The following is an 11,607-nucleotide window of genomic DNA, read 5'->3' as shown; positions in this document are numbered from 1 at the left end:
GGTGAATCACAGAATCACTAAGGTTGGAAAAGACCTGTAAGATCATCAAGTCCAACCATCAACCCAACCCCACCATGCCCACTAAACCATGTCCCGCAGTGCCACATCCACACGTTCCTTGAACACCTCCAGTGATGGTGACTCCACCACCTCCCTGGGCAGCCGGTTCCAGTGCTTCACCACTCTCTCAGGAAAGACATTTTTCCTAATATCCACCTAAACCTCTCCAAAAGTGAATCCAGGTTCTCTTTGTCCTGAGCGATTCCTCTCCCACTATCCATGCGCTGAAAATGAAATGGTCAAAGGGAGGGTAACGTTATTAAAAATAAAGGAGTTGTTCTGCTGGAAAGGGCTGTTTTGGGTCACTTGTGGGGAGGTGACCCCCTCGAGCTTGGCCAGGGCCTCACTGTGCCGGGCTGTGGCGTGCCAGGAGGACATGGGTGGCGTGTCTGGACACATGGTTGGCATCTGCACACGGTTGACGTTGGCACGTAAGAGGTGTCTGCACATGGGTGGGATCATCTCTGAACACAGGTGGCAGCTGACACAGGTCATGCCTGGACACGGGTGGCCCCTATACAGGAGTTGGCGTGCTGAGGCACTCGGGTGGCATCGGGGTCACGGGTGGCTTGTCTGCACCATGGTGACACGTCTGCAGCCGAGTGCTGTTGTACACGGGGTGTCAGCGCAGAGGTGGTGCTCGGACACCGGTCGTGCCTGGAGAGGGAGGGTGTGTCTGCGCATGGGTGGTGTCTGGACATGGACTGTGTCCGCACGCAGGTGGTGGTGGCCCGTGGTGGCGTGTCCAGGCACACAGGCAGCAGTGGCACGCCTGGGCCCATGGTGGCATCTTCACGTACGGGCGGCCTGTGAGGGCACACGGGTGGCCTCAGCCTGCGGTGGTGTATCTGGGCGCATGGCGACGCGTCACGGCCCACGGTGACATGGCCCGGGCCAGGGTGGCGTGTGGTGCCTGGGGACGTGCTGCCGTCCGGCAGACGCCGGGGACTGGCGTCGGGGCGGGGGCCGGGACAGCCCCACGGGGGACCCGCGCTCCCCCTCACGGCGGCGCTGGCCGGGGCGACCGCGCCTCCCAGCCGGTGGCGGCGCTCTCCCCGCCAAGCGCGGCCGCGGCCGCTCTGCCCCGCGCCTTCCGCCTGCCGCCGCCGGAAGCGGAAGCGGTGACGCCACGTGCGTCCGGCCGAGGCTGCGGCGCCCGTTGTGAGTCCGGCCCGTCCCCGCCGCAGTGCCCGGCCCCGGCCCCGGCCCGGCCATGGCTGTCCGCGCCAGCTTCGAGAACAACAACGAGTTGGGCTGCTTCGCCAAGCTCACCAACGCCTACTGCCTCGTGGCCATCGGCGGCTCCGAGAACTTCTACAGGTGAGGCAGCCCTGAGGGCCCGGCCCGGCCCGGCCGCCGCCGCCTCGGCGAGCCCCGCGGCAGTACCCTAACGGCGCTTTCTCCTTGCAGCGTCTTCGAGGGGGAGCTCTTCGGGACCATCCCGGTGGTGCACGCCTCCATCGCTGGCTGCCGCATCATCGGCAGGATGTGTGTGGGTAGGTGATGGGCGGCCCTTCGCCCCCGAACTCGGGCCCGGCCCGGGCCGCGGGGCGAGCAGAGCCCAGGAGGGGCTCCGGTGGAAACAGGAAAACAATCCCGTGTTGGGTTGGTGTTCACTGTGCCACGCTGTGGGTTTAACTGTGGCGTGGAGTCCAACGGGCAGCACCCCTCATGCTCAGAGTTTCTGTTTTAATGCTTCAAGTGTGTGAAGAGAAAATAGAAAAACTAAAACTCGCCTAATAACAAAGAGCTGGGGTAGTGGGGAGTGTTTGCCTCTCAGGGCTTGAAGATGGGCTGAAAACACGTGTACGTCTACTTTCCGGTAAACTGGGAAGTTTCATTTTTCTTAAGGTTAATGGTTTGGTGCCAGCACTGGAGGGGCAGAGCCCGAGGAGGGGGAGGCATTGGCAAATGTGAAAGTCAAAGAAGAGTCTTTCATCTGTCTCTGGGTAGTGAGACCCTTTGCAGTCAGACAAACTTCTTGCCTGAGTTTTGTTCCTGTGAAAAAAATGTCTTTGTCCATCCTATCATACTGCTTTGCTGTGGTAAAGTAATACAAACAAGCGGCATCTGTATGTTTTGTGGGGCAGTTGGCATCTACAGGGGAAATTCCTAGTCAAAGTGTTTCATTGAGAACCTCGCGCTTCCTTTAGCTCTGTTGAAAAAAGAGAAGCGATTAAGGTAGTGCCATTCACCCATTTCTACTCTGAGATAAGTCTGTGCTTCATCCTCGTTTTACCTGATCTGTGGTGCTGTGTTATTTTTAAACGGTAATGTTATTTCCCGTGGGCTGAATTCTGGCTTGGGAGGAGTGCATGGGGCAAGGGCAATTCAAGCCTTCATTGAACATTAGGAAAGTAGGAAGCCCTGTGGAAACATCCTTTTTTTTTTTATTTTCTTTTTTTTTTTTTTTTTGTCATTTTAGGAAACAGACATGGACTGTTGGTCCCAAGCAGTACGACAGACCAAGAGCTACAACATATCCGCAATAGCCTTCCAGATTCTGTACGAATTCAACGAGTAGAAGAGCGTCTCTCAGCGCTGGGCAATGTCACTACCTGCAATGACTATGTAGCTCTTGTTCATCCAGATCTTGACAGGGTATATGGCTCTATAATGCTTTTAAACTCATAGTGGATGCATGTGAAATGATTGCCAAGCTGCAATTTGGGTTTGTAGTTGTTGAGGATTGCTGTATGTAGCATGGGGATCAGAAGACCTATGCTAACAGCTGAGCTAATGTCGCGTAGGAGGCTGCGCTGTCTCATATTTCTTTTCTTCTCAAGAGAGAAGTCTCAAAATTGGATTTTGGACTTCTGACTTGGTTTCAGCTGATCTGCCTCTTTTCCTGTATTTATCTTTATTTGTGGATGTGGACCCAAGTATAGCATGTGCCCTCTGGTTCAGCATGCTGTAGTGAGTGCTCTTTGTGGAAGGGAAGGAGTGGGATATGGAAGTGTATTGCCGAGTGCAGTTTGCTTTATGTATGTAAAATGGAATGAATAAAAGAGAGTGTGCATGCCTGTAATAAAGAGAGCATAAAGAAGATTTTAGTCAGGACTACAGCAGTAGTTACAAGCTACTGCTGAGCTAGTGGAAATTTCTAATAGTTGAAAGAGGCTATGGATGTGGTGGTGTGCATGTTTACAGAGGGGTGAAAGAAAAATGGAAAGGTTTTGTATGAAAGGGCAGAGGAGACAAAGTTACTGCAACTTCATGTTTGAGAATGGATATCTTAATAGCATTAGAGGGAGGTGTGTTGTGTGGCCACAGGTACTGAAGGTCCTTACAGTGTTTGCTTTCAGTTTGTGCTAAAGGTGATGAAGAAATGGGACTTGGTGTTAGGAGTGCAAAGGGAAAAAAAAAGGGTGTGGGGGGAAGGTAATGGTCTTTGCCGCATATTAGATTTTAAATAAGTGTAAAAAGGAAGGTAAGATGGCCAGAGAGGGAGAAATCAAAATAATTCACAGTGAAAACCTGGGGAGGAAGGAAGTTCTTTGAGTTATACAGAAGGATAAGACAATTTTGTCCCAGTGGTCTGGGACAAAAGAGGACTGGTTCACCGGGAATGCCCAGACAGCAGGTATTGACATACCTGATGTACTGCCAACATCCTCCAGAAAGAGGGGAGAAGAGCATTTCTCCATAAAGGTGTGTTGTTGTGTTCACTTATAGTGGCATTTTATAATGATTGGATTGCAGTGGATTGTGACGTGTGGGCAGGCTTTCAAAGGGGAGGATCCCAGCTGATGGTTGCGTGTAGGAGTAGCCTGACTTCAAATTCTATGATACCATTTTGCTGAGGACTTTATTCTCTCTTTCTGTTTGCAGGAGACAGAAGAGATCTTGGCAGATGTACTGAAGGTTGAGGTTTTCAGACAAACGGTAGCAGATCAGGTGCTGGTAGGAAGTTACTGTGTTTTTAGTAACCAAGGAGGAATTGTGCACCCCAAAACTTCAATTGATGATCAGGATGAACTGTCTTCGTTGCTCCAGGTCCCACTCGTGGTAAGGCATTTGTGGGTTTGTGTTTTCTCTTGCCACTGCCTTCCAACCCAGTTCTCAGTTTTAATGTTTCTGCATCTCCTGGGCTCCTAGATACTGTTTTCTCTGCAGAGCTGTTCCAAGTGGGAGATGAGGAGAAGACTTGAACAGGGCAAGTCTTCTGAGGCATTTTCCCTGTCTTTTCTGAGTCTGAATGAGCTGCTTAGCACCTTTAGTTTGCTTCTGAAACATTGCTCTGCTGGGATTATGCAGGTTGTGCTGATTGATTCATACAGAATGTGAGATTGTCTGTGGTTTGGCCAAAGGCAGTGTTTAAAAAAAAAAAACTAGAGTAATAAAAACTTGTGCCTGCCCAACTGGATTTGTGAATTTCACGATTGCTACGCCTTTATGCTTCCTACTTGTTAGATTCTGTTTCACTGAATGTCACACCATTTTCTTTCCAGAGACTAAAGGCTGTCCATTGATTTTTATATCTGAAATCTTTATAACTTTGTTGATGGCAGTAGCTTTAACCTTTTCAGGTATCTGAGTTGAGGCCCTCCACTAAAGACTTGTAATAAGGATGGGTAACGAAATGTGTTGGTGTCAGCATACCCTGTTAACTCTTGCTGCTTTGTTTTTGCTAGGCTGGAACGGTGAATCGTGGCAGCGAGGTCATTGCAGCGGGAATGGTTGTAAATGACTGGTGTGCCTTCTGTGGGCTGGATACAACCAGCACTGAGCTCTCCGTCATCGAGAGTATCTTCAGGCTGAATGAAGCTCAGCCAAGTACCATTGCTACCAACATGAGAGATTCCTTGATTGACAGGTAAGGAGGATCCAGGTCTGTGTATAATCATGATCAAACCGGGCAAGATTTTACTATAAAGCTAGATGTTTTCACAATTGATTTATCTTTTTCTTAATTATTATTATTTTTTTACTTTATTTTTTTACTTCCTCTTCCCTTTTGTTGGGTTACTGACAAAAATTACCTCATTGCAGAAGGGTTTCTTTCCTTGTAGCTGATGAGCCTGCTTAGTCCTGTATGGAAAGTGTAAGGGTTTTTGTTGCAGTTATAGTACTTTTTGTGAGAAATAGTATCCATTTCAACTTTCAGATACTTTTTTTTTTTTTCAAGCTGCTCAGTGCTTAGCTATGACACGAATGGATTTTTTTTAAACAAACCTTGTTTTAAAAGTTAAAATGCCAGTGACTTTGCTTGACATCATGGCTTTTGATTGTTGTAACCCATAAAACTATTATTTCAAATGCCTGCTACAACCATTTCTGGAGCCAAAAAAACTTTAGAGCTTGTCTTCTGCTGCCTTAAATCTTTTTAATTTAAGTCTTCTGCCTTAAATTTTTTTTTTAAGCCTTTTCGTCAGAGGCTTTGTCCAAGTTACTTTCTAATGGGAGGCAGGTTTTTTTGTTTTCTGCCAGGAGTGGTAGTGATACAGGACCTTCCACATTCATTAATGTATGCACATTTTTTTACAAGGTTTAGGTGTACGCATAGACGAATGTCCTATGCGAACTTCATTTGGGCTTTCATCTGATTACAACTCTTACGATCATTGCTGTGGTGCTAGAGGTGTGTTGTTGAGCTACCTAGGCCATTGCAACTTAGTGGCTGAGTTCTCAGTTATCATAAGAATGTATGGGAATGGCGTATGGCATAAGGAAAGAATAAGGAATTCCTTGAATGAAGAACCCTTTGAAAGAGTTCTTTGCTGCCCCTTCACAGTTCCTGTATAGAGGCTCGATGTCTCTGAGCATAACAGAGCTATAATTAAACTTGCTCTGAGCTTTTGATACCTACCTAGACCAGGCTGAATGTACATTTTGCCTCTGCCGGCTTGACAAGTCTGTTCTTCCGGCTGGCTGTTAGCAGCTGCTAGGTCTGCTTCCCTCTTTTCATAGACCCTTATATTTTAGGGAGGGAAATTTCTACTGGGCCTTCGTAGTTGGAGGTTGAGAGCTGACTGTACTGGTGTTTTGAAATGCCTTCTGCACTCTCTAGCACTCGTCTGCTAAATCTCCTTTCTGTTTTGTCTTTTTAGCTTGACATGAGCAGTGTTGGTTCCTACTTTCCAGAAAGCTCCTAAGGAGTGAAGTGTCAAGCTGCACTTTGGATTACAGACATCTAGACCTTCTGATGTTGTTTCTGCAGGCCTAGCCCAAGGAAGAGGCTACAAAACCAACTTTTTGTAGTGTTTTGTAAACCACGTATTATTACAAAAACTGACAAATAACATACATAAGTTACAAATAAGGAATGTTCTTTATCCCTTTGCTGACATATTCCAGTTCTTCAGCTGTGCTTTCTGGTTTTGTGATGCTGACCGAGCCCCTCAAATTAGCCCACAATATTTACTCTTGTGGCTCTTGGATATTGATCACTAGAGATTATTTTGCCTTAAGTAATATACCAGTGTTCTACTGCACAGCAGTCTTTTTCGGCACATACATGGCACTGCCCTCTCTTTCCACACTCTTGCTAAAGAGCGGTGTTTCTGCTGTAGGTAGACTTAAGAGCCCTTTGTATGTCCAGTACCAAAAATACAGTAGTTTACTTGCCACAAAATCATTAAGAAGTCATCACCTGCTCTCTTGCCCTGCCTTGCAGCTATTCCCACAGGGCCGGTGATTCTGAAGTGATCAGCTCTGATTAAAACTGGAGTTTCTCAAAGTCAGTCCAGGGGCTTCTAACAGCAACAGTGTGTGACTGCCTCTGGAACAGTGGTATTTGATCTGTTGTCTGTGGATGGCCGGTGACATGTGTGCTGCTTCTGAGGCATTTGCAAGAGAGAGCCTAGGAAAGCATGCTATTGCCAGTGGGCTTAAATTTTTTCTACAGGAGTTAGCCACCTATGCTAGGAAACTCTTAGAAGTCAGCAAATCGAAAAATATTTAAACCACCTTATCTTGAGTTATCTTGGAGACAAAGGTTAAGTAAAACAGTTCTAACCAGTTACTCCATTCAGTCAGATGTTAACAGATTTGGGAGCTTGCTCTGCCCTTGTCAGGGAGTGATGATGACGAAAAGGAGCTGTAGATCCTGCTTTCAGGTAGAATATAGTAATTTGCTTCTAAACAGAGCTGTTGCTCACTGATCTCTCATTTCATTTGCTTTTCTCCTGCTTGCCTGTGAAAAGTGTACTGAAAGCATAGAAATGCCTCCGCTTCACATCCTAAGGGTATGTGGAAGCTCCTCGCTTGCTTCCACGCAGCTGCGTTACTCTCAGCTGGGTTCTCTTGAGGAGTGCTGTCCTGAAGGCAGTGTGGGCAGAGCTCTTTTTCGGCCCTGGTGCTTCAGGCTTTGTAGAAAATCAAGTAAACTTCCATTTTTGTTTTACTGTCTGGATGTTTAGGGAAGGTTTTATAAGTTTTGGTTGATTAAAGGTTGCTCCTTAAACTTCTAAATAAAGATTGCCATAGGATCTTCTCTGACCATAGCAGTCCTGCCATATGGCCTGTCTAGAATGGTAACTGGGCCGGAGGCTGCCGTTTCCAGACAGCTCACCTTCCTTCTGCCATTGGGGAAGCCTGTAAGCAGCTCATAGCTCCTTGCTACTATGGCTAACAATTTTTGATGTTTATGGCCCCTTTGATCTGGTGGACTACCTTTCTTGGCACTGACTCCAGGTCTCCTCCTCTTTGCATATCTTTGTATTTAGAGAGAGAAGCTGCTTTCCTTTGGCCACCTCGCAGGGCTCTGTTCTTAGGTATAAATGGCAAAGAGTGACTATTGCTATTGGTGTTAGCATGTATTCGTCAAGTGTGAAATGAGTAAGGCTGAAGTTTTTCCTCTGCAACTTCTGTAACTCGTTTTTTTTTCATTCGGGTTGATAGGCAGGAATCCTGGTTTATATTGGTGACCTTGATGTGTGTTACGTGTTAAAAATTGCTTAGAGGTAAACGAGAAAAATAATCCAGTCTCTGTGTTACCCAAATCCTTAAGTAGGAAAGATACTGGCACAGTGTTGGGGGTTGTGATATGCCACCAAGGATTAGAGGCAGAGGCCACAACAGGATAGTGCTAACCGTGGTGTGTGACCTCTTGACAAAAGTTGCAATGAAGCTTGGGAACTGGAAGGTGGCAAATGGGATACCCGTTCTAAACAAGGGTCTGTGGGAATTCTGAACTAGTAAGATGGACCTATGTACAAGGAAAACAGAAACTATAATAAAGAATGGAATTAGTAGAAACATGGATACCTGATACCATGAGAGAGTATGAACTTGGTGTTTTAATGGCAGGTTGTGTCTTAAAAGACCTGTGGAGTTCTTTAAAGGAGACCCTAGGGATATGGAGAAGGTCTGTTGTAATGTTATTTGTATTTCCGAAAAGCATGTGGCAGGTTTTTGTGCCAAAGGCTTTTAAGGACCCTGGGTGAATGATCCCATGGAATGAGAGGGAAGCCCTTTTACGTGCTTGAGGATGGGGAAAAAAAATCGGAGTAAATGGTTAGATTTTCTGGGATTTCACGAGGAGCTCTGCTGGGAGCCATGATATCTGGTGGTATTGTGTCCTGTTTAGGAAAGGCAGTGATTAGTTCAGGGAATTTTGCCCATACTGACTGATGGGTTGGTAGAAAGGTACATTCAGTGCAGCTGAACGTGAAGTGAAGCATGTGGTTAATCCAAATTTTGCACCTGTAGTGATGAACTCTGAGCAGCGCAAGAGCAAATTCTTGGCCTGAAGGTACGTATTTCAATGAAGACATGTGCTCAGTCTTCAGTAACAGTCAAAAAAGCAAACAATGTTTGGAGTTAATTAGGAAAAGAAAGCCTGAACAAAGCATTATTATCTGTAAATCTATGAGGCAACTTTATCTTGAGTACTGTGTGTAGATCAGATACAAGTGTTGCACAGTGGTTGCCAAGCTTTTCTGCAAACATGTATTTTGGGGTAATGCTCACCTACTTCGTTGTTCATTAAATTTTGGTTCTTCTATAAACTAAAAGCTCCAAAAGAAGCCAGGGGAAAGGAGGATTGAGATTCTCATGCTATTGCTGATTACTTCCCATGAGAACCTGCCTTGCAGTGTCAGAGCTTGCAGGTGCAGGGCCGTGAAGATACGACTGTGAGGGCAACAGCGTGAATCAGTAAGGGAGAAATGACAGCTCAGGGGAAGGGTTACAGAATGGCAGGATTACAAGTGGCAGGCCCTTGCCATTAGCTTGAGGCACTTAAAGCACTGTGCAACACTTGACTGACCCTTTTTATGCGCTTATCTCAAAGGTGGCACTCTCCAGTGGTGATGCCGAAAGGTGGTCTTACAGAATAGTCAATAAAATCAAGTTGCCTGTCCCCAGTGCTGGGTATTGCTACTGCAGGTTGTCGGGATTCTTAAAAATGAAATTGCTGAACTGTGAAGCTGTGGATTACGTACCATGGCTACACACCACCTTTGCTGTCAGGTAGTGGAAGGCAACACGTGACTTTGGGTATTGCGAAGGGTTGCAGGAATGATCTGAGGAACTGTAGCTGATCCAGCTGTGCTGGACAAATAAGTCTGATACTATGAGAAAGGTTGGAATTGAGCCCTGGGCTGAATGTGACAGAGTTGTCCAGAGGTTTTGAGGGACGAATGAATGTCTTGCAACTCAAGGTTCAGTGAAGAAGTCATAGGGTGTGTACCTTTGGCTGCCATACTGTGCTTTAATGTCCAAAAGATTTTGTCAGGATCCTTCCCAGGTTTTTAAAAACCTGAGTCCTCATGGTGTGAGATGGGAGATCCCCTTGAGGTTTAATGAGTAATTATAAGTTAGGAACAACTAATCCCTCTTACAGTGGAGGACCACCTCTGCTCTGACTGTAGTGATTGTGTATCCCAGCACATTTCCAACTTACCTGCAAAAATGAGCCTTCTTTACTGGTGATGAAATTATTCCAAGTAGTCAAAAACTGGGGAAAAAAAAAATACACAAAATAGAACTTTGAGTGCAGCATAGTGTATGTAGTGGGCTGCTCGCTGGAGGGCCTGCAACCGCTGCGCTCAGAGTAAACGTGTGCCAGGACTCCCCTCTGGCTGTACAAATGGCCCGTGCTGCAGGGTGCTGTGTGTCACACCTGGAGCACACCTAGAAGAGCCTCTTGCTTACGGGATTAGAGTTGAATAAGCACTGCTGTTCCCTGCTCCCCTGTGGTGGCAATATGTCCTGGTGCTGCATTTCTGGACAGGAACTGGAACATGGCCACCTGTCCATGGAGATGCTTTAGCCATGCTGATGGGAGGCAGACCGAGTCAATACGCTGCTCATCAGGTGCTGTGCTTCTGTAGTGTAATAGAGGATCCCAGCAAAGAGCTCAGGTGTGGGAATATTAAGGAACTATCCCTTACATGAATGCTGATGTTTGGGCCCGGATCCAGGTCACCCCAGGACTGCCCAGCTGCTAATGTTAACAAAAGAGAGATGATGGCGGTGTGAATGGGATTGTACTCGGGGGAAGTGGGTCAGCTGCTCACCCACCTGCCCCAGCCCCCCCAGTGCCAACACCTCTAACTGCAGAGGGCTGTTTCTCAGCCCCTTAAACACCTACACAAATACCTCACACCCCTGGAAAGCTCAAATACGTAACATCTGCCCTAGGAGCCAGTTACGGAGCAGTTAGAAGAGGCACCAAACTATTTCCCTGGTTCTTTGAAGCAGCAGTTCTTTGAGGAAGGCTGAATTTTGGCAACATAGGGCAAGCGGCTTGCCTTATTGCAGTGGGGTGCCTGGCTCCGCAAGGCAATACGCAGCTCTCTGAGGAAATGGCTCAGCTTGCTACAGACCCAGGCATTGTGCTGCCTGCACAGCTTGTTACTCAGGATAGGGTTTTGAACAGACCAAAAATCTACCTTTGGGCAGGAGGAAGGAAATACAAACAAAACCAGACATTTCTCTAGGTTGTAAATTATTTTTTTTTTTTTAATGATGGCTGTTGGAAGTTGCTCAAAGGTTTGGGCTGTCACAGTCCCGGAAGAGATGGCAGCGTACAGTTGAGTTCGATGTGCCATGTGGCTGTGGCGTTCATAGTGTGCATTCTACCACATACATAGTACACATAGCAACGTACGGAGTAGCATGTGTGTGGGGTGTCTAATTAGTAGCTCTGATTTCATTTGGTCCTTTGCACTCCTTCACCCATCATGAGACGTTATCACATTTTTTCACTAAAATTCAAAGTTTCGCATCTACTAGCTTCTCACTTACTTTGTAATACGTTTGTAATATTTTTTTTATGTTTAAACACAATAAACAGCTTGGCTATGGAAATCAATTATGAATGACAAAATACAGCTTGAGACCACGTATTATGCAGTCCTGGTGGACTTCACTAGAAGTATCTATTTGTCTATCCTGCTTCACCATAGCAATATTTGAGCACTAGTTAGAAATTCAGAATGCTAACAATCTTTCTGCTTCTTCATTCCTCATCATTGTAATATTTTTAGTGTGTTTGTCATCCTTGGATTTTTTTCATAGCTGACATTATAAAGCTGTACTCTTTCTGTATTAACTGGACATTCTGTGCGTTGCACTTCCATTGCACTGAATAAAATTCAG

General features: G+C 46.4%; 1 protein-coding gene across 1 annotated transcript; it reads left to right on the top strand.

Annotated features, from left to right (window-relative positions):
* The first annotated feature begins 1,245 nt into the window (after window positions 1-1,245).
* On the top strand, window positions 1,246-11,607 carry EIF6 (eukaryotic translation initiation factor 6). The gene is made up of 6 exons (XM_059827228.1): window positions 1,246-1,380; window positions 1,471-1,556; window positions 2,486-2,661; window positions 3,892-4,068; window positions 4,695-4,876; window positions 6,111-11,607. The coding sequence occupies exons 1-6, from the start codon at window positions 1,274-1,276 to the stop codon at window positions 6,118-6,120; spliced, it is 738 nt and encodes a 245-aa protein (XP_059683211.1). The 5' UTR covers window positions 1,246-1,273; the 3' UTR covers window positions 6,121-11,607.

This window comes from Gavia stellata, chromosome 20, assembly GCF_030936135.1.
Source record: "Gavia stellata isolate bGavSte3 chromosome 20, bGavSte3.hap2, whole genome shotgun sequence".
Lineage (NCBI taxonomy): Eukaryota > Metazoa > Chordata > Aves > Gaviiformes > Gaviidae > Gavia > Gavia stellata.
Note: the sequence above shows the minus strand (reverse complement) of the source record. Positions and strands in the feature narration are given on the sequence as shown.